This window comes from Propithecus coquereli, unplaced genomic scaffold (assembly GCF_000956105.1).
Source record: "Propithecus coquereli isolate 6110/MARCELLA unplaced genomic scaffold, Pcoq_1.0 Scaffold68, whole genome shotgun sequence".
Lineage (NCBI taxonomy): Eukaryota > Metazoa > Chordata > Mammalia > Primates > Indriidae > Propithecus > Propithecus coquereli.
In genome coordinates this window covers 6,858,235-6,881,678 of record NW_012152840.1, presented here as the reverse complement: position 1 = coordinate 6,881,678, position 23,444 = coordinate 6,858,235, and the positions used below count along the sequence as shown (strand labels likewise).

The 23,444-nt window shown below is 47.5% G+C and overlaps 1 protein-coding gene across 1 annotated transcript; it reads right to left on the bottom strand.

Annotated features, from left to right (window-relative positions):
- Positions 1-1,758: 1,758 nt before the first annotated feature.
- Positions 1,759-18,180, bottom strand: ZHX2 (zinc fingers and homeoboxes 2). Its single transcript, XM_012660863.1, has 2 exons — positions 15,440-18,180; positions 1,759-3,014 (listed from the first exon to the last, which is right to left on the bottom strand). The coding sequence occupies exon 1, from the start codon at positions 17,952-17,954 to the stop codon at positions 15,444-15,446; it is 2,511 nt and encodes an 836-aa protein (XP_012516317.1). The 5' UTR covers positions 17,955-18,180; the 3' UTR covers positions 1,759-3,014; positions 15,440-15,443.
- Positions 18,181-23,444: the final 5,264 nt, after the last annotated feature.

The following is a 23,444-nucleotide window of genomic DNA, read 5'->3' as shown; positions in this document are numbered from 1 at the left end:
TCCCAATTTCCCTTCCAGCAAGGTCGCCACGTCTAGGTTTTGGCCAATGGGCTTTGAACAGAAGCGACAAGTTTCTATTTCATGACTTTAAAACTGAAGTTGCTTGCCTTCCACGCTTCCCCGGGGCTGGAGTGTAGAAGTGGGATCGTGAGGTACCTTTGGCCACGTGGATGAGGACAATCGAAGCAGCCAGCTCTGACCTAGAGACGGAAGGCACCTGCTGGGAACTGCAGGGCCACCTGCCATCCTGGGTCCCTCCGTGGCTGTGTGGAGCCCGCCTGAAGGCCAGCCCTGAACTGCTGCCTGAGACAGAAATAAACTTCTATCTTGTTTAAGACACTGCATTTGTGGGCTTCTTTGTTCCAGCGGCTTAGTACTGTACAGCACTCCAACAGTTGTAATACTCTAAAACAGTTGCTGTTCTGAGTTTTTAACTTACGTAGAGAGGCTTCCTCCCTGTGGCAGGGAAAACAGCTGCTGCTAGCCCTGCTCAGCCACCCAATCAGACCTGGCGTAGGTCCTGCCAGGGGTCCCAGCAGAATCTCATGGAATGAGGAGGCAGTTCCCATGGAAAAGAGGCTGCCTTTACCAGAAGTAGCAGGTAAGGGACACCTAATAGGCAAAATTGGTAGGCTTCCATGACAACCACCTAGGACTGCATGATCTTGGGCTTGTTACAAAACGTCATTAAGCCTCAGTTTTCTTATCTGTAAAATGGGGGAACCTATCTCATGGGGTTATAAAGAAAATGTATGTACAGCACTTGGTACAAAGCCTAACCCATAGTAAGCACTCAGTTAAAAACAGATAGCTGTTCTTTTTAAATAGCTATCTATATCCAACTTTGTTGAATAGTAAGAGTTAGGGGGGATTTTAGAGATGGTGCATAGTTATGGAGAATCTATGGCCCTACTCTCAGTTTGGGAGAATTGACAACTCAGCAAATGGATCCTACAGCCTGTGGCGAGGGTGTCTCCCAGAGAAGGCCAGGCTCTTCTGAATCTCTGGTTTTTCAGTGTTTCCTGTATTTTGGGAAGTGGGGGGAGGGAGGAAGGGTCTTTTCCCTTATCTGAAGAATGAACACACAGTTTAGATAAACTGGCCAAAAGTTTGTAGGTCCCTACAAAAATGAAACACTGAGACTAGAGATTCCCTGAGTGAGGGCTGAGGACCAGCGGCAGCCGCCTCACCTAGGCACCTGTTAGCAATGCACAGGTAGGTCCTACTCCAGACCTACCGTGTCAGATACTTTATGCAGCTCTCTGGGTGATTCTGGTTCCCGCTCATGTTTGAAATCCACTGGTCTAGACGAATGTCAGGTGCAAACAGGGAGGGATTCTTTAAACCTCAGCTGAGCAGACACATGTAAAAGCCACCTTCTCAGAGAAATGGCAATGTTCCAGCTACTAGTCACCAGTGACCCGAGGGGACTGACCTAGCTCAGGTCACCCAAGGGTAAGCTGGGACACTGAGGGTCTTCTCATTCCCACCCCAGTGCTCTTCTCCACAGTATTTTATGAATCTATTTGTGAAGACCCTTGAGAAGGGAGGGCTTGTGACTTCTTTCTCTGTGTCCAAGTGAACTGACGAAGACTCCTAGGTTAACATTTACATCCTGTGCAGCTTGCAATGTCGGACTTCTCCAAGATGGAAGATGAGAATTGTGGCCTTACGGATTTGAAACGGGGCGGCTGAGCTGGAACCCTCCTGTGAGCCCCTGGGAGCCGGAGAGCAATGAAGAACGAGAAGTAGAGGAAAAGGTTATAAAAATGTTTAGTTTCTGCTTTATTGAGTTACAACAAATGAGCAACAAGTTAGAAAAATTGGTTTTATTCAAACTCCCTAGCATTTTATTTGTGCAGTGTACTCAAATGGGGCAGTGGCAGAGGGGACAGGGATTGCAAACATAATTCGTATCGCAACATTTACACCGGTATGTCTCTTGGTTTTCCTTCTGTAAAAGTCAGAACTAAAAAAAAAAAAGTGCACTCAGGTATCTAAAATTGGCCCAAAACAAACACACAAACAAACAAACAAACAAAAATCAATTTATGGTGAGGGTCCAAGCTGAAATCTTGTCAAATACCCCACCTAGAAAAGGCAGTTAAGAAGAGAAATGAAAACCAAAGCTGTTCATCTTTGTACCATCTAGATAGGAAGATCTTTTTTTGTTGTTTAATTTCACAAAAGTCATGACAATGCTAACAAATGTGGGAGCCCTTTCTGCAGGTATTTAAAAAGGTGCTTAAAGAGGTCAGCCACCTGCCACCCAGTTCTCCCGGTGCTGGCTGGGCCCGGTCTCGCCTATGAGGCCGAGCAGGTGAGAAGCCAGAGCCCCATTTGGCAGTTGAGAGAGCCCTGCCCACGCACGCATCCCCAAAGGCAGCTGGAGGAAGAACTGGAAACAGATTTGATCCGGAAGATCTGCCATCTGTAAACTCTCTCCTGGTGGAGACAGAGGCCTGGATCCCAGCCTTTTCCTGCCAAGAAATCTCCCAAATTTCAAACTACCTTGAAAAATAAATTCTGCCTACCTAAAATCCAGCAGATATCATGGCACTAATACTAACACTCCCTCCCCCAAATTAATAAAAGAAAAAAAGAAAAAGAAAAAAGAAAAGCAACGTGGTTAGCCCTCCCTCTTGGAAAAAACCTTACAATGGTAGTGCTGGAAAAGGAAGTTGCCCTCTATTAAAAAGGTAACAAAATTCCCACATTATACAAATCAGTTCCAGTATAGCAAGAGGTGGGGGCCAGGGCAGAGGAGCAAACTATTTACAAGGACCCATTGAAAACGCAGTAGTAGGACTTTGGCACTATGAACAATTCCCACCGGTCCTCTGGGAGGTGCACGTGAGAGCAGCTGGGGTTCCCGCACCCTCCAGGCACACGAGAGCTAAGTAGTTCCACTTGGAGTCGCTGGGGAGGGTGGGCCGCAGCTGGGGAGGGATGATCTCTTCTTCCTTCAAAGACAGAGCGTCCCTTTATCAGCACAGCAGTTCTGACGGACTTCCCTAGAAGGAAGACACAAAACCAGAGAGACAACATGTCGGTGAGGTGGGCAGCGTTCCCTGGTGGGGAGGGGTGTCAGTGGTCGCTTCTTCCTGGCTCTCTTGGGGGGGCCCCTTCCAAAGCCATCCCAGGGTTTGGAGGAGAGACAAATGCCCTTCAAACGAGGGGCCTGTTTTTAAAGAAAGACGTGTGTTTCCTGAGCAGTCTGACGTTATGAGAAGAGTCAGACCTTTGAAAACAGGACGGCTTTTTGGGCAAGTGAAGGTGCTGGCCTAGGACTCTTTCCATCATTACAACACCCTTTTATTATTCCTGGAGAGGAGGCCAGTCACAGTGACTCCTAAAGGGCCCTGGGGTTGGACAAACCCAGGTTTGGGTCCTGACTTCTCCACCTAGTGGCTGTAGGGCTGTCCCCACATGACCTAATCTCTCTAGGGCTTAGTTTTCGCTTCTGTAAAACAGGGCTGACAATAGCATCCACCTCGTGGAGTTGCTGTGACGATTTGTCCACAACAGCATTTGGAATAGTACCTGGTGCATGGTAAGTTATTGTATATACTTTTACTGTTTTTATTAGATGGAGCCTTTTCCAAACATGGTAGGATATATAATAGTAATAAGACAAACCTATATTTAATATTTTTATCAACCCTATGATTATTCCCATTTTGTAGTTGAGGAAACTGAACACAGAGAGGCCAAATAAGTTACCCAAGATCAATCAGCTAGGAAGTGGCAGAGACAGGATTCAAACCCAGGCAGTCTCTAGAGTTGGTGCTCTTAACAAACAGTATTTATTAACAATCAGTCAGGAGAAATGTTTAATTATTACATACTTAGAAGTAATGAAAACAGTCCAAGGACCTTGTTATGGGCTGCATGGTATCCACCCCAGAATAAAAATATATATGCATTTTTTTTTGAGACAGAGTCTCACTCTGTCACTCTGGGTAGAGTGTAGTGGCATCATCATACCTCACTGCAACCACAAACTCCTGGGCTCAAGTGATCCTCCTGCCTCAGCCTCCCAAGTAGCTGGGACTGCAGGTGTGCAACAGGACGTCTGGTTATTTTTTCTATTTTTAGTAAAGATGGGGTCTTGCTCAGGTTGGTCTCAAACTCCTGGCCTCAAGCAATCCTCCTGCCTTGGCCTCCCAGAGTGCTAGGATTACAGGTGTGAGCCACCTTGCCAGCCTCCAAAAATATATGTTGAAGTCCTAATCTGCAGGACTTCAGAATGGAACCCTATTTACAGAGGTAATCAAGTTAAAATGAGGTGATTAGGGTGGACCCTAATCCAGTATGACTACTATCACAATAAAAAGGGGAAATTCGGACACACACACACACACACATAGGCATAGAGGGAAAATGAGAAGACACAAACACACAGGGAGAAGCCCACGTGAAGACAGAGGCAGAGACTGGGGTGACACATCTACAAGCCAAGGAACACCGAGGATCGCCAGCAATCGCTGGAAACCAAGGGAGAGCCGCGAGACAGACTCCCTCACAGCCCTCGGAAGGAACCACCATGGCCAACACCAGACTTAGAGTCTCCACAACTGTGACAGAACAAGTTTCTGTTGTTTCAGCCACCCAGTCTGTGTTACTTTGAGGAAGGCCTAGGAAACTAAGACAGATCATTACTGCCTTTGTCCTTTCCTTTGGAAAGGAATCCAAGAGGATGCTCAGGGCTGTAAAGGATGCAGTCGGCATTCCGTGACAAGCTGGAAGTTTCTCAAACCTTTACAATCCAAAGCCATTGGCTTTTGCTTTGCCTCCGTCCTGGTAAGGCTGTTCTTGCTTGGCCACCCTCTGGCTGAGAAGTGTTTCTGTACAGGGGACCAAGAACGGAGGAGACTTCTCAGCCAAAGGCACCAGAGGATCATCTGTAACGTCACTCACTCCTATTGTCTGGATGTTCGATGTACCCATACTCCCTAGACACTCCTGGGAATAAGACTGAATATTGGAGTTAAGAAACTCCTGTAAACTGTAAAAGTCCTGTAAAAAGAAACTCCTGTAAAACTGTAAAACTGTAAAACTCCTAAAACTGTAAAAGAAAAGTCTGTGGATAAACCAAGATTCCAGGGGTGTCCTTAAGATCTGGTACCATCTCAAAGTGATCCAGCCAAAGTCACCAAATCATATGAGCTACAGGGATCCTTATAGATGCTGCTGCCACGATCACTCATGTCACCCGGAAAGAAAATGGAAGCTCAGGAGGAAAAGCGATTTCTCCAGGCGACGTGACTGCTCAGTGGCACGGTCAAAACCAAGAATGATCACGACTGGGACAACAGCGATGGCAGCTAATATTTCTCTCACAATTGACATGAGTCAGTCCCATGCTAAGTGACAATATGGATCATCTTATTTATTCCTTACAGTGACTCTGCAGGCCCACTTTGCAGCAAAGAGACTGAGGCTTCGAGAGATTGAATGTCATGCTTAATGTTAGGCAAATAGTAAGTGGTGAAGCCTGACCCCACTTTGGCCAGTCCAACTTCAGGCTGCCTGGTTCTTAACTGCTGTTTCCCACTCCTGTCGTGGGCCCAGGTCATGCACAGCCTCTCTGAGCCTGGAGCCCCCTGGCGCCAGGAGAAAGCAAGTCTGCTTCAAGGGTAGGGGGCTGGGGCACCCAGCAGGGACCATGAGCCTTGTTGCTGATCCCAGGCAGAGCCATATGCACCCCCTAGGTGGGCACAGCTGACCACGGCCAGCCTCCTGTGCTCCTCACGGAACAGGGTTTTCCCCAGCAAATGGGGTCTTTCACTACCTTTGGGAGGGAGCCTGCCCTGGTTGGAGGTCCACTTGCACAGTTCTCTAGACCCTAGGAAACAAGGCCCAAGGTGGGTGGACAGCTATTGTTCTTCCTTTGGCACAGGACCTCCAGGCAGGGTGGAAAGAGCTGTGGGGTTGGAGAAAGCTGGGATCCAGGACCCGCCATTTCCCCACTGTGTGCGGGTGGGCTACCTAACCCCCCTGAACCTCCCTTCCCCCGCACAGAGACGATGGGCTGCCGGCAGGGTCACAGACGAGGGTGTGAAGCATGCAGGTCCTGGCATGTGCCAGGGGCTCAGGAAGTAAGTTCCTCACTTTTCCGGAGAAAGGCTGGGTATAAAATTAGGGCTTTAGGTGTCAGGAGCTCACCTGTGTGTGTGCGTGAATATACCCATTTTCTCTTTCTCTCTCGTGTTATCAAGACGTTTACTTTTGCTTCTTCAAGTGACTGGCAAAAATGCTTGCTTTTAAAATAATCCTCAACATTAAGTGGTTCTCCATTAAGTGGTTCTGCCACTCCATTAAGTGGCAGTATGTTTCTATGATTCCTTGAGTAATTTCTTATGGTCACAAACATGCATAATCCTCCAACCACACGTATTCATGAAAAAATGCTGAACAAGGCCCTTTAAACACACATGGACTGTAAGAACCAAAGGATGACCCAGAAAAAGGGAGACAAAGCCAATTTTATTTTACTTTTGTTTTTTCAGCTTTTGCAGAGAATCCAGATGTGTGTGGCTGGCCCCAGACCCTGGAAGCACCCTGAGAACCATTGGACTTTAATTCTCCTTTGCGTTTCCCAGGGTGCGGAGAGTGGGTGGACTCGGGCTGTGGTAGCTGGTGGGGCCTCAAAGGGAGGCAGGGCCCTGCCCCCTGTCCAGGGGGGTCCTGGCCCCAGCCCAGGAGCCAGTCGGGTTGAGACTGAAGGGGACGCCATGGGCAAGTCTGATTTCTTCTCTAGCGGTCACTCTACAGGCAGCCGCAGGCATGACGACTTGGCAGTGACCCCCCCTCTGATAACGGAAGTCCTGCCCGAATGCATTTCAGAGCCAGCCCCAGCAGAGGCCCAGCACGTCTGGTGGAGGCTTCCTCCTCCCATGGCTCTGCCCACGGCCCTTCACTGTCATCAACAGCCACCCTGGGACAAAGCCTGGTCCTCCTTTAGCCCCAGGCCCTGCAGGGTCCAGCTCTGGCCTTGCTTCGGGCTGCTCTCCCCACAGTCTGCACCACCATCGAGGATCCACCTGCTCACTTGCCAAGCACTTTCTAACCCTTAGAGGTCATCACACCTGTGATTTCTCCCTTGGGGACACAGCCGAGGCCCAATCACTCTCCCAGCTTTGAGCCCCTTCCGGGGCAGGCCTTTGCTCCTGGCACCGTTAGCGGGTCTCCCTGTTACACAGTCCTGTGCAGGGCTTCTCCATGTGGCTATTACGGTGCTGTCTCCAGACTGCCCAGTTAACTGTGGGTGGACGAGGCCGGTGAGGACATGGATGGTGGCCATTGTGCTCACTGTGGGCCCTGCCACCCCCTTCCCGCAGAGTCTGGCCCACACGGGACACTCAACAAGTGTTAAAGGGAGGAAAAATGGGAAGTGAGTTCAGTGCTGTCGGAGCAGTGGCTGTTACACAAGGTTGGTGACAAAGTCCACATTGCAGTGTTGTTGTTTTATAGAGTATCACGGTGCTTTGGGCTCCGTGGCTCTTGCTAACTTCCCAGGGCTTCTCTGGAGTCTAATCACTTGGTCAGAGACAGTCACTCTACGAAGGACCAAATTGCTCATCCCAGACCACCTCCCAGACTTGGAGGAAACTGCAAGGCCATGGGGCAGGCCCATCTGCTTAGGGCCGTACTGGGACATTTGCACCAAGTGATGTCCAGTCTCAGGGAACTCCTCCCTGGACAGGGAACCCCCCAGCCCCCACCGTGCTTTCCTATCTTGGAGACAACTTAAAATGTTAAAAAATACTATCTAATTCTTCAGCTAAATCTGCTTGCTTGTTTCGTTACTCATTGTGGAAACATAAAAAAATTTGAATTTCCCCCTGTGACAGCTTTCTGTTTCTGTTTCTCTCTAATTTTCCCTGCAGGGCTTTCCCTAAGGCCCTGGGGACCTGGGAGCAAATAACACTGCACTCCATGAGGAAAGGAAAACAAACACCGAGATAGTGATTTATTATCTCTCCAAAATATTTCTTTTTTCTCGAGTGGTGTGGCAAGGTTTATTGCTCATTTACTGAGGGCCTGTTATCCGCGCAACATTTTATTCCATCGTCGCCTGGCTCCTGCTCTTGTGGAGAAACCGCCTTCAGTTTAACTGTAGTTCCTCTGTAAGTCACGTCTTTTCTTTCCAGGTGCCTTTTGCTCGCTTTGCCCTCGCTTTACTGAAGTATAAGCGGTGTGCATAAAACTGCACATAATGAACGTACGCAATCTGGTGAGTTTGGACACACTGCAACGTCATGCACGCAAGTCACCATCACCACAGTCTAGTAGTAAACATATCCCGCCCCTCCACAAGTTTTCTCGTTGGTGGTAAGGACACTACCACTACCACCAAAAAAGACATGAGATCTACCCTCTTAACACATTTTTAAGTACACAGTACCCTACTATGAACTATAGGAATTATGTCATACAGCAGATCTCTGGAGCTTACCCTGTATAACTACTTTATACCCATTGAATGAAAACTCCCCTATCCCCTGGCCCCCATTCCCTGGTAAACACCATCCTACTGTCTGCTTCTGTACTGCTCCACATTTCCAGTCAAACTGTCATTTCCTCTATTAGGGGTGGGGGCCATGGTCCAATTTTAACCAGAACTGAAAAAGGGAAAATATGCTGGCATGGGGAGGAATACACAACCTCCCAGTGGTGGGGAGAACTCCACCCCACACGCAATCGTCCCCACACCAGGCCTGGGTCAGCTCAGGCACGTCTGGCCAAAGCTCTCCTTCCCTGCAGCTGTTTGGGGAGCCTCTGGGGTTGGGGAACTTGCTGAGACTTGCGGGCCAGGTAAACCTCCCCCGGGCTGCTGCAGGGAGGCCCAAAGGTGGTAGGTATGAGAGGGGGGTCATCGCTCTTCCTGCCACTTTCCCATCAGTGGATATCGTCCAGGGGAATTCGACTGAAGCTGAGCAAATGGGATCGTATTTTAAACTCATTATGCGACTCCGGAAGTGATTACACGTGGGCATGTGGGTTTTCATTCCAGCTCACCACTTTCACCTTGATGACCTTGGATGAGTTCCCTTCCTGTGCCTCCTCCTTACCAGCTACACATGAGTAATGTGGACTCCAGAGTTATTGTGAGGATTAGATGAGTTAGCACATACAAGCGCATGAGCAGTGCCGGGCATGGTAAGTGCTTAGCAAATGTTACCCCCTGTCACTGCCCGAGGCCCCCTAACTCCTGCCCCTCTGAGATGCAATTAACATCCACTGGCTTGAGCTCACAAAAGTGGGGCCCCAACTGAAAAAGTCAACATGGAAAGGCAGCAAGCAGGCGACTAGGTTCCCCCATATAGAGAGCAACGAGCAAGTTCAGATTCAGCATCTATTGGGCAGATGCTGATGCTAAGGCCAGAACCTCATTCTAGGGGCTTTCATTTATATTATCTCACCAATGCTGACAACAACAGACTACTCTATTAGTAAGTGTTATGAACTGAACTGTATCTCCCCTAAATACATGTGTTGAAGCCCTAATCCCTAATGTGACTGTATCTGGAGATATGGACTGTAAGGAGGTAATTAAGGGTGGGGGAATTAAGTCCTAATCTAGTAGGACTGGTGTCCTCACAAGAGGAAGAGACCATGGGAGTATAAACACGCTAAGAAAGCCCATGTGAGGACACAGGGAGAAAGTGGCCATCCACAATCCACGGAGAGAGGCCTCTCCAGAAATCAACCCCACCAGCAACTTGATCTTGAACTTCCAGCCTTCAGAACTGTGAGAAAATAAATTTCTTTTAAGTCACCTAGTTTGTGGTATTCTGTTATGGCAGCCTTAGCTTACTATTATGGTAAGTATTAAGGTTATAGAAAGAATAAAATAAAATGTACAGGCATGTAGATGCTCTAACATTTTCCAACATCCATCCTCCATTGGCCACTAGGGCAGAAAAGTCTGAATGCCCAGACATCTGCAAGGTGGCTTTCTTTTTGCTCCTTCCTCGAGTATCGCAGATGGTGTCAAACTTTCTCTACAGGGTTATACACACAGAACCATGTATAGTCTCCTTTGTCGGTGAGAAAGAGGAGACTATTTAATCATATGTGAATCCACCTAACACTTGGATTTTATTTATTTACTTATTTTTATTTATTTTAGCTAGTCAGATTTAGCATGGATTTTTTTTAAGAGACAGGGTCTTGCTCTGTTGCCCAGGCTGGAGTGCAGTGGCCCAAATACAGCTCACTGCAGCCTCGAACTCCTGAGCTCAAGCAATCCTCCTGCCTCAGCCTCCCAAGTAGCTGGGACTACAGGTGCACCACCCGCCCAGCTAGTATTTTTAATTTTTTGTAGAGATGGGAGTCTCGTTTTGTTGCCCAGGCTGCTCTCAAACTCCTGGCCTCAAGCAATCCTCCTGCCTCAGCCTCCCAAAGTGCTGGGATTGCAGGCATGCGCCACCGTGCCTGGCCCACTCAGGCTTTCAACCCCTGCACGTCTATGAAGTGTGAACTCAGGCAAGTCACACCCACAATGGCCACTTTTCAGTGCCCCTAATGCACCAAGTTCCCTTTGGTCCCAGAACCCCTCAGTATGTTTTCTTCTGCCTAAAATGCTCTTTCCCATCTCTCTGCTGAGAGACCCCCACGTGTTGGATTAACTCTTTAGATTTCAATTCATCCATTACCTCTTCAGAGAAGCCTCCCCCAAACTGCAAATCAGGTCAAATTCCCCTATTCTATACACCAACAGTGCCATGTGACTTTCCTTTTTGTTTGATGAAAGACTGTTTGGTTAAAGCTTCATTTACCGTTAGACCGAAGGCTCCAAGAGGGCAGGGACACACTGGGCACACGGGCTTCCAGTGCTCAGTGCACTGCAGATGTCCCACAGATACTCGATGGACAAAGGAACCATCGAGTTCCTTTATTAGGAATGTCTTATTAGGAATTATTAGGAATGTCTCAGGGCCAGCTGACCTCACCTCCTTGGGGCCTCCATCCTTCTGAAAACGACGAGCTGGATTTCATGGTTGCTCAGTCACTACTGCCCAAGGCGCGGTGAGAATCCCCAGGGCAGGAAGCTCCACAATTAAGTAAATGGACGCAGTGTCAGTTAACTCCCCATTAGGCACGAGGGAAGCAGGACTAATGGACAGTCCCTGAGAAGCATCATCCACTAAGTATCTGGTGACAGATTCTCCAACAGACCTTCCCCTCCAGCTGCTCACACACAAGGAAAGCAAACTCCACCCAACTTCTGCTCTGACTGCTGTCAATCACTGGGGCCAAGGAGTGATGGGGAAAAATGAGGAGAAGCAAAAGTACCGAAATCCCAGATTCCAGGTCACTGAAAACCAACCACCTTTTAAAATTCTCTGATTGGTTCTCAATAAACTGTTGTCAAGCATCTGCTCTGAGTCTGCACTGGGGATTCAGAGATTAATGAGATTTGGTCCCTGCCTTCAAGGGTCTGGTGGGGCAGAGGGACACAGAAACAGAGGAGTGGAAAATTTTCATTCATTCATTCAAATATCTGTATTTGGACAGCTAATCTGAACAGAGTGGGGGGCATGCGTATTGTGGGCCCTAAATTGTAACTAGGATCCAACACTTGGCAGCCTTAAATATTTTAAGCAAGCTGAGCCATGGAAAACATCTTTCTGACATTTCACAAGCTTCACCTCTTTCCCAAAGCCATCCCTAATCATCAGGAGTTGGAAACTGTCGTCAGAAGTTGGAAGCAGTGAAGGTGGTGGCTGGAGCTTTGGAGTCAATTTTAGACCCTGGCTGGGTGACCTCTGGCAAGTTCCTTCAGGTTCCTGAGCCTCAGTTTTCTTTGTTTAAGATGAATGGGAAGAAAGTGGGTTGGTGGGAAGGTTTTAAATGAGAAAAAAAATTGGAAAAGCCACCTCTCCCCCTCTGAGCTCCTCCAGTTTCTGTGTGCACAGCTCTCACGAAACTGTGGATGGATGGATGGGCTTACAGGTGTTTTTATGTACATGTCTCACCTTTGTTAGACTGAGATCAAGGCAGGTGCCCAGATCATTGGTCATTTTGGCAAATCTACACAGACTAGCACAGTGCCTGGCATGGGGAGGGTGCTCTAAAGTTCTTGCTGAATAAATAAGCTGTGGATTAGTTTCCACTCCTGCACAGAATTAGGAACCGACCACTGTCTGTTTGGCCTGGGCTGTGGTGGTGCCACTGCTGGAGAGGCCGTGGCCACAGTGCTTGGGCCGAGGGACTGGGCTGACAGATGAGAGGTGGCCTCCAGACTCTGCCAGCAGCTAGCCTGGGAACCCAGGGCAAATCACTCATTTTCTCTGGGCCTCTCTTTTTACCCTCTGTAAAATGGGGAAAAAGGTGTATCTACTTCATAGGGTTGTTGTGAAGTTGAAATGACTTAATAGACATATTTAGAAAAACGCTGAGCATGTAGCATGTACCAATCAATGGAAACTCTTATTAACAGTAGTAATGGGATATTCCATTTGACCAAACATCAAGGCCTATGTCTGATAATGTCTAGCTTAAGTCTGTTGACTTGTTTTTAGGATAAAAGGAGAAATTTTAGTTTCCAGCCTTTTACTAGGATAGGTCTGTCAGTGGGATGGCTCAAAAATTGTCTGGACCCAGAGACTGAATCAAGACAACACCATGCAAAGGCTGGGAAGGATTCCTCACTTTTGTGTCTAACCTTAGGGCTGAAGTGAGCCCAGATTGCGTCAAAAACTGTCATGAGCCTTGCAAAGCTTAAAGCAGAGGGACTGGAGGGAGGACATGCTAAACCCTGTAGAGCTGCGGTCCCAAACCCCTGGGCTTCGGACAGGTCCTGGTCTGTGGCCTGTTAGGAACTGGGCTGCAGAGCTCCGTCTCCCACCCCACCCCTACCCGTGGAAAAAGTGTTTTCCATGAAACTTAGTAACCGGGCTGCACAGCAGGAGGTGAGCAATGGGCTAGCGAGTGAAGCTTTGTCTGTATTTACAGCTGCTCCTCATCGCTTGCATCCCTGCTTGATCTCCGCCTCCACCCCCATCCGTGGAAAAAGTGTCTTCCATGAAACCAGTCTCTGTTGCCAAAAAGGTTGGGGACCGCTGCCTTAGAGGAGATCCAATTCTAGAGCCAGCTCTCAGCTGCTTGCTGGAGTCCCCTCTCCTCTTGTATCACATAACAACTTCTATAAAGTCAAAACCATGAATCATTTTAGGATTATCATATGTGTCATAACTGAACTCAACCACAAGTTCCTAAGTAAATATGCATTTAAATAGGGACATCACTGAATATTTATAAATTTCAAGAGACCCATGTGTTTGGTTCATGAAAGCTCTGAAGTCATTTGGAGAGATTTTTTCCCCTCTAAATTGAAAGGCCCCTTTAAGGGGTACCTCTGTCCAGGGCTTGGGAGAACTTGCCCATGCCACCACCTGTGTGGACTGTAGCCCTTTCTCAATATGATGGACCTCCAAAATACCAGGAAGTACTAGGGACATCTGATGCCATCAGATGTTGAACGGATGTTAGTATCTTGTTTAGGAATGTTTTCCAGCTCACACTTGGGACATAGCTAGTTCCTATATCTCTGAATTGTCTGATGTTAATCCGAGAGCCCCCTGAAAAAACCCTGGGTATTCCTCCCACCCCGGGGAGAGGGGGCAATGAGAAATGGGGAATTTCTGTCAGAAGTAAAGAGGCAGAGATGGCCGCAGGAAGAGTGAGGGCTCCGGAGTCAAACTGAGGTGCTGGCTGGGGGAATGAATGCAGGTAAGTTCCTTGGTTTGTGAGTCTCAGTTTCTGGGGTTATAAAAATACAGAGACACTTACCTCTCTAGAACTAAGTAAGGCCATGCATGGGCCGACCACCTTCCCGGCCTCTGCTACTCAGGGGCCCTCCATCTATCCTTCGTCCTTCCTCCCCAGAGGTTCTCTTCATGCCTTCACCGCAACCAGGGAGATGTGGCAAGGCAGGAAAATGGCCAGAGGGAGGAAGGAGCCAGGTGGCCAGGTGGGGGTGGTGGCAGGTGCTATGGTTACCTCAGTACACTTCTAGCCCCCTCCTCTCCCAGGCCCTTCCTTCTGGGCTGCATCCTCGCCCCCGCGCACGACCCAGGAGCACTTCCTCCTGCACGCTGGAGAAGGACGACCTGATGGCATTCTGGGACTGGCTGCCCATTACAATGCTCTTTTAATAGCTGCACTGGCTAAAACAAGGTTTCTAGAGGATTTCCTTCATTTGCCAGCTGCCTCATTTTATTACCGAATGTATGAATTAATGAGCGACATGGCCAGCCAACGTTGTCCGAGTTCATTAAGGCAGAGCTATGGTAATTTCCAGGGCTCCCTTTGGGACCTCATCAATCATTCTCGAGGTTCTTACCTCTATTTCATCATTTTTAAAAGATGACTTGGGAGGCCCCTTCCATTGCCTTGTAAGTGACCTCTGGAGAAGCCCACCTGGACAAATCGGACCTCTCCCTCCCTGTTCCAGGCTGCCCTTGTAGCACTTCTGCCAAGATGGACTCTTGCCTCCTGCATCCCTCCCCCAGCCACTGCCCTCCTTTCTAAACTCACCACCAAGCTCGCTGAGGTGCTTCGGGCCTTGGGCCTCGCTTTGCACTGACCTCTCATGAAGCACAAACACCCAGGGCTTCAGTGGCGTGTCCCATTATGTGGATGACATGGCCATTAGTAACCATGGTAACCTCCCTTCCCCCCCAGCTTTTGTGGCTCCATAGGCCTAATTTATACCAGTCTCTCCCAGATTTGAAGGGGTTATGGGGACCCAACCAGAGGGGCACCTTCCTTTAGCTGTGACAAGGCAAATACCAAGCATTTTCAAAGCCTTTGAGGTTAAAAGAAACAACCTTAAATCTCTGATACAGCAAACTTGAATACTTACTCTTAAAAAAGACTCCCAAAAGAAAAGGAAAAAAAAAAAAAGAAAGAAAAGGGAAAAGACACAACCTTTTCATATTTTTTACAGCAGCGAACACAAGATGCATGGAGGGAGGAGGTGCTATTCTGAACAGTGACAAGTGGACTTTAGAATGGACGGGCCCAAAGGGTGGTGTCCACACAGGCCACAGGCAGTGGGGCCGTCCCCCTTAGCACAGCCTTGCAAATAAGAACGTGAGACCTACCAGCCCCTATATTTTGTTTCCTTTTTCAAAGAACTTTAAAAAATAACTCATCCCCCCCCAAAAACGGTAAGTATGTGCGGCAATGTGTAGGTGAATTAGCTCAATTGAGCCATTCCACTAGGTACACGTACTTCGAACCATCACGCTGTACACGATACATACACATAATTCTTATCTGCCAATTAAAAAAAAAGAACCTGTCATCCGCGTCAACATCTCTGTACCCTACAAACTTATGTTAACACTGGAAATAAATAAAAAGAAAGAAAACCCACCCCCACCCCCGCCTCCCGCTGCCTGGGGTGAGCAGGTGGAATTACCTGTCTAGGCCCGGCCAGCCTCGGCAGGGACGCTGTCGGAGTCCGAGTCGGCCAGTTCCGCCACGCCTGCCGCGGTCTGACTCCAGCCGTCCGACCTGTCTGAGACGGCATCTTCCTCTCCCACAGTCACCTCCACATAATCCACCAGGCCTGACTCCTCATTCTCCTCGCTGCCCGGGCCGTCCTGGCTGCTGCCCTCTGACCTGTCCAAGGTGGCCTCTGAGGGCTTTGCTGGCGAACCATCTTTTGCCTGCTCGCCACCCACTTTCACCCTGGGCACCAGCTTCTCCAAGTCCTCTTCGCAGAGCTTTCTGGGGTCCTTGCAACATTGCTGAACCACCTCGCCTCCGTTCTTTGGGCTCTCGGCGACGGGTTTTGTTGCTTTCCTTGATAGGGTGTCGTAGCCGTGATCATCTGCCACGTGCTGTTGCTGGTACTGCTCCATCCACTTTAAGGTTCCAGTTTTTAGCAAGCATCTGTTCTCCTTGAACCAGCGCACAATCTCAGTTCGGACCAGGCCTGTCTTGGCCGCTAGCTGGTCGTACTCCTGGGGAGTAGGCCACTGGGTTCTTGCAAACGTGCTCCTCAGGAGATGAACTTGTTCTTGACTTTTTGTAATTGCTGGTGAAGGGCTGGGCAGAGAGCTGGTTAACTGGGCACCAGAGAGCTGGTCAAGTCGAGACAGAGCACCGTTGGGGGCCACCGCATCCTGGCTCTTCTTGCCAGACCCCATGGAATCCAGGACAGCTTGTTCCATGCTGTCCCGAAGCTTCCGTCTCTCTGAGAACCAGGAGTCGATCTCTCTCCTGCTCAGCTTGGTCTCTACCCTGAGCCGATCCAGTTCTGCCTGTGTAGGAAAAGAGCTTTTCAAAAAGCTATCTTCCAGGATTTTCACCTGACCCTGTGTTTTCTCTTTGAACTTCTGCGGCGTAAAGTCTGGGTATGCATGGTAAGTGCGACCATGTCGGGAGGCTGCGATGGCCAACTGGTCTTTGGCAAGGGATTCGCTGGTGATGTGGACGATGCCCCTTTGACACCGATACCGGTGGTCACTGAACCACTTCTTGATCTCACTCCTGGCAAGGCCGGTCACTTCGATGAGCCGGTAGACCTCAGCATCGTCAGGGAACTGGCTCTGGAGGAAGCTTGCTTTGAGATGCGCTATCTGCTCCTTTGTCTTCTTGCGGTCGCTGGTTGTGGGTACTGGGGGGTTGGCCATAGTGGGTGGGGGCTCTGGCACCTGAGCGATGTGAGGACGCTTGGGCTCGGGGGCAGCTTGGGGAGTCACCAAAGGCCTCTTCTGGCTGTGGTTAGTCACTCCTGCCACGGCAAGTGTGATGGGGGAGCAAGAGACAGTTGTTGACCCATTGGTCACCTGAGTCAGCACCAGACTGGTCTGACCGAGGATCTGGCATGGTAGAGCTGTCTGCAGGATGGGCTGCGGCATCTTCGTGGGGGCCAGCTGGGCAGGCAGCACAGTGATTGTTGGGGGTACCGACTGAATGGTGCCATTAAACATCTTCTTCCGCGCCTCCTCCACCTCTTCCGGGGACCAGCTGATGCCGTGCTTTAAGCGCTGGGTGGCAAACCAGATTCTGATGTGCTCCTCTGGGTGTTTGGAGGCAGCTGTCAGCCAGGACAACTCCGCCTGGGTTGGATAAGGGAACTTGTTGAAGGAGTTGATCATGGTGGCATTTGTATCCAGGGCAGAGTTGTATTTGGTAGTATTTAGTGGGACGGGGACTTTCGGGACAAGGTTGATATTTGGTGGCAGCTGTACAGAAGGCATGACGTGTCCTAATGTGTCTTGGAGGAGCTCCACGCCTCCCAGTCTTGAGAGGATCTCAGCTGTGTCTGTCACCAGGCGGGCAGTCCCTTCCACGTGGTTCTCAGGGGGGACCTCCTCGGGCTTCTTGGGCAGCTTCTTGGCATCTGCTTTTGGTTTCCCTGGCTTCATGATGGGGGTTTTACTCACTGAGATCCCAGGATCACTGTCACCATTTCCAGGGCCACTGGTGGTGATGGACACGACATGGTTAGAGGCTTCAATGGACTGTTCTAAGACAGTTTGATTATTACGCTTGATTAACTTCAGCTTGAAGTTGGTCTCCCCGGGATGGAACTTGGAGTTGTGGTCAGACAAGGAATCGTACTTTTTGGTTGTGAAGTTACATTCAGCACACACGTAGAGGGGGTTGAGAATCACGTTGGGATGCTGCATGTCAACGTGCTCTGTGAACTCATTCAGGTTTTGCGTGGAGTATGGGCAGTACTTGCATTCATAACCTCCTTGGAGTTTTTTGGACTGGTTTTCCCCTGTAGATTTCACCTCTATCACTTCATTTTCTTTGGAAGAATTTTCAGGTTCTGCTGCCCAGTTATCCTTGGCCATGTCAAGCTGTGACGTGCCAATTCCTTTCTCTTTGGCCCTGTCTACCTCCTCGGGCACGTCTTGTTCTACTACTTGTGATGTCCGCACCATGCATGGAGTTGTAGATTTTCGTTTGCTAGCCATGCTGCTTGTCTGTGTGCAATGGCTTATTTTTGGAGGGGGGGCAGGGAGGGGGGGCAGTGAAATTCTTGGAACAAATAAGATAAAAGGCTTTTGGCTTTATTCTCCCTCAAATGGCTTTGGCTTCCCTTGAATGCTGAAGTCTACTGTTTGAGTTTTCAGAATGATTTCAGCACAAAAAATTGCAACTGCACCGATCGCTAAACACGCCAGGTAGCATCGTATCTGTGGACAAGAACAAAGACAGGGTCAGGGTCTCTTCACAATGCAAAAGAAACCAGCATTTCTTTCTGAGTCGCTCCCATGACCCACCCCAACTGGCACCCAAATCAAATACCTACGTATGCACAGATGGCGTGAGAGAGGGTGCTTATGAACATGAAAGATCATATTCTTCTTCTCTTCCCTTCTTTGGGAAGGAAGTGAAAACAGGACCAAAGCAAGCAAACAAGGGCAAGGGTCAGCATTTCACATCTAGAGACAAAGGGATACAGAAAAGGTACACGGGTATCAAAATCTTCTGAAGTGGTGGGTGGGGTGGTGGAGGGGATGGTGCAGATGAAATGTGGCTGGGCTTGCAAGCTGCTTTTATTTATGGTACATCAGAAGCAAGATGCTTCCCTGGGGCCGGCAAGTGAAATTTATATGGGCATCAGAAAAATGGATATGAACATTTTGCTTCTTATCATAAAAACAAAATCACTTCAGAAAATTCAGAAAATGCAAAAAAGTATACAGGAGAAAAAAACCCAATTACCTTCAATATTTTAGTTTTGTACTTCCTTCATTTCACTTGAATAGTCCCCCATTTCCTTAAATATTGAGCAAAATGATTTTAAAAATGGCTGCATGTTATTACATTGAAAGGATATACCACATATAACATAGTTGTGATTGGACTTTTGTTGGACATTTATTTCTGTTTTTTTGGCTCTTATTAACAAAACTGCAGTGGACACCCTTAGTCTCTATCTTTGATAACTACCTTTGGACAGATGCATAGAAGTGGCTCTCTTGACCCATATGGCCAAGTTTTTGCCTCCTCTGGCCTTTCCCTGTGTATGAGAGGGCTGGACTCACAACGTAGCCTATACGAAATATTACCATTAAAAAGCCCTGCCATTTACGCTTTGTATGGAACCAGACAAGACCCCGCATAGCAAAAACAATTCTAGGCAATAAAAACAAAATGGGAGGTATCAACTTACCAGACTTCAAATTTTATTATAAGGCTGTTGTAATCAAAACAGCTTGGTACTGGCACAAAAATAGAGCCATTGACCAGTGGAACAGAACTGAGAACCCAGATATAAAACCATCCTCATATAGCCACCTAATCTTTGACAAAGCAGACAAAAACATACACTGGGGAAAAGAATCCTTATTCAATAAATGGTGCTGGGAAAACTGGATAGCCACATGTAGAAGACTGAACCAGGATCCACACCTTTCACCTCTCACAAAAATCAACTCATGCTGGGTAACAGATTTAAACCTAAGGAGTGAAACTATTAGAATTCTAGAGGAAGATGTTGGAAATACTCTTCTAGACATTGGCCTAGGCAAAGAATTTATGAAGAAGACCCCAAAGGCAATCACAGCAACAACCAAAATAAATAAATGGGACCTGATCAAATTAAAAAGCTTCTGCACAGCCAAAGAAACTGTCACAAGAGCAAACAGAAAACCTACAGAATGGGAGAAAATTTTTGCATGCTACAAATCCGATAAAGGGCTTATAACCAGAATCTACTTAGAACTCGGGAAAATCAACAAGAAAAAATCAAAAGACCCTATCAAAAAGTGGGCAAAGGACATGAACAGAAACTTTTCAAAAGAAGACAGAATAATGGCCAAAAAACATATGAAAAAATGCTCAACATCTCTAATCATCAGGGAAATGCAAATCAAAACCACAATGAGATATCACTTATCTCCAGTGAGAATGGCCTTTATCAAAAAGTCCCAAAACAATAAATGTTGGCGTGGATGTGGAGAGATAGGAACACTCATGCACTGTTGGTGGGACTGCAAACTAGTGTAACCTCTGTGGAAAGCAATATGGACATACCTTAAAGAGATACAAGTAGAGCTTCCATTTGATCCAGCAATCCCATTACTGGGCATCTACCCAAAAGACCAGATGATACTGTATAAGAAAGACACCTGCACCCAAATGTTTATAGCAGCACAATTCACAATTGCAAAGATGTGGAAACAACCCAAGTGTCCATCAATACATGAGTGGATTAATAAAATGTGGTATATGTATACCATGGAGTACTACTCAGCTTTAAGAAACAATGGTGATATAGCACCTCTTGTATACTCCTGGATAGAGCTGGAACGCATTCTACTAAGTGAGGTATCCCAAGAATGGAAAGACAAGCACCACATGTACTCACCATCAAATTGGTATTAACTGATCAACACATAAGTACACATATAAGAATAACATCTATTGGATGTTGGGCAGGGGGGAGGAGGGAGGAGGGGACAGGTATATGCATGCACAAAGAGTGCAATGCACACCACCCAAAGGATGGACATATTTGAAACTCGGACTTAGGTGGGGAGCGAGGGAAAGAGCAACATATGTAACCTAAACATCTGTACCCCCATAATATGCTGAAAAAAAAAAAAGCCCTGCCAATGAGATAGGGGAAAATTGTTTTAATATGCTTTTATGCTTTTCTTGATTGCTACTAAGGTTGAACTGTTTTTGAAAAATTTACTTGTCATTTATATCCTTTTGTGAATTGCCTGTTTATGCCATTTTCATATTGCAGTGTTCAGTGGTTTTATTATTAATTTGCAAGAGTTCTCTCTACAGAAATAACATTAATACCTTACTATGTTGCAAAATTCTTCCAGTCTATCATTTACCTTTTAGTTTTGCATATGGTATAAATTAATGTTTAACATGTAGAAATTTTAAGTTTATATAATAAGTTTATCATTCTTGCCTGGCTTCTTTCATAGTAATTTTATATTTAGAAAGTAATGCCTTACCTTGATAGCTGAGACATGTTAATCTGTGTTTTCTTAAGAGTGTTTTAGCTTTATTTTTCACATTTAACTCATCTGGTATTGAATTTATCTTGGGTTAAGCTGTAAGACACAATACTGACCATCTTTCTTGAGAATTACCAACCATCTCAGTAGCATTTATGGTGTTATCTTTTCTTACTACTATGTGAGAAACCACCTTTATCATACACTAACTTTTTACCTTTACTAGGTTGTTTCTGGATTATCTAATCTGTGTGTCAGATCTAGCTATTGAGCCTTGCACATGCACCTTGCTTCTAAAAAACTTTCAAATATTTAGAGTACGTTTTACTATCTGCTCGAGTGAGTTCCTCCTCATTACTATTCTTTTGCAAAACAGTTCTTGATTATTTTGCTCTTCCCATAAATCAATTCTCATAAATCAGTATCATCTGCAAAATAAAATCCTATTAGAATTTTGATTGGAACTGCACTAAACAAATAATAATTTGGAAGTGCAGGAACAGTTTGCTTATTAGGAGTAGGGTACATTAACAGAGCTTAGACTGGGGAACTGTGCCCACGTGCAGGAGGTCCTTTTGTTTTGTGGCTCAGGGAAGGAGGAGATATGTTTTGAAATAAGGACAGGTGACATCCAGGAAGGGCAGGGAATGGAGATGGCATATGTATCATCTCTGGCCTCTCCCACTGGCCTGGGTTTGAGTCCCACTGAAGAGAGGGATTAAGGGCAGAAGTGAAGAACTTTTGTAAGCAACTCTGTGGGACTCTGGGCCCACACCCATCTGCTTAGGGGCTCAGGTGACAAACCTGAGCAGGACTCGGAGAGGGTACCCCCCCATTGTGAGCCCAGAACCTGGCCTCTCTAGGCCTGGAGCACTGGCAGTTTCAGGCTGGTCAAATTTATCAGCAGTGAGGTGAGGGTTCCTCAGTGGTGGTGGTGGGGCGGTGATGAGGAGAGGACCCGTAGCAGAGGGCAGCTGTGTCCTTCCGTTGGCATGCCCAAACTGCCACCTCCAGCCTCCATGCCCCCACCCACCTTTAGACTCTTGATCCGGCCTCTCACACATGCTCTGCTCCTCCAGAGTTCATCTCCATCAAGGGTGCATGGGAACCCAGCACGTCCCAGCCTCTGCTTCCTCTCCCCGCGCCCATGGGGCTCCTGCGGCTCTACCAGGCGCCTGCGCCAGAACACTCCACCCAGAGCTGCTGGGTTCTCAGGTCTCCACTGAAAAGTCACCCTCCCACAGAAGGGCCATCCCTCACCACTGCCCCTATGTAAATGCCTCCCGCCCCTATATCCTTGCCCACCTTGTCTTTCTTCATGGCACTTGTCAATAGCTGTTATTATATTTATATATTTTATGGTAAAGGGAGGAGTATCTACCTTTTTGTTTCCAGAACTGCACTGCCCAACATGATAGCCACACCTGCCTCTTAGAATTTAAATTAATTAAAATGAAATACAATTAGAAATTCAGCTCCTTAGTCACATAAGCCACATTTCCAGTGCTCAATAGGCATGCGTGGCTGGTGTCTGCTGTGAACAACAGCGCAGGCGATTTCCTTCATTGTGAGAAGTCCTAGCGGCCGGCGCTGCTCTAAGACAGGAACTCCACAAAGGCAGAAAGTTCGCACTGCAATTTCCCCAGAGCCTGGAACAGTACCTGGCCCATGGTGTGCTTAGTTTGTCTTCCATAAATATTGCTTAAATATTAAATTAACTGCAAAGAGGCTACCTTGTAGGAATTGCAGCTCATAGTGACGAGGTGTGGCAAAATGTCCTGTAAATGCTTAATAGTGTGTGCACGTGTGTTCGTGCGTGGACATCTGTGTTGGGGATACATGAGTGGGGGAAATTCTGTAAGGGGAGGGAGAGCCTAAAGTTTTGTAGGGGCACTGTTGACAGAGCAGAATATGGCTAATTTGTATCCGTTGGTCAAGGGGTTTAGGGCATTTAAGTTACAATTTTCAAAAGAGAAGGAGCAACAGGAAACTTTCCCCCTACAAAACAAAGATGCCAGGCAGCAATGATGCAAGGGAGAAAAGATCTTCCTTACAGAAACTTCCCATCATCGGAATTATGCAAATCTGTTGACAAGTGAGCCCCTCAAATGAGGCAAATTATAGTAAAATGGCCTGGAAGTGTCTCAGTATTCCAAAAACTGGCTCAAAATAAAACCATCTTCTAAAACTTATTCAGCAGCCAGGAATCCAAACCAGAGCTGATTAAGAAGAAGGGAAGAAGAAAAGAGAGAAGGAGGAAAGCTCAGAAAACACAGAGTCTTTGAAAAATGCATCTCTTGGGGTCCCACTGACAGAGCTGCAAGAAACGCTGCCTTTGGGTCTGAGCTGGGCAGAGGCACATCCTACGCCAACCTGAAGACAGCTGTCCCTTGGGCTGCTCCACGCGCTGGAGGAGGGCCCTGTGGCAGGAGACTCAAGCCAGTAGACCACGACCCACCTGGAGCAAGAAACATCCCT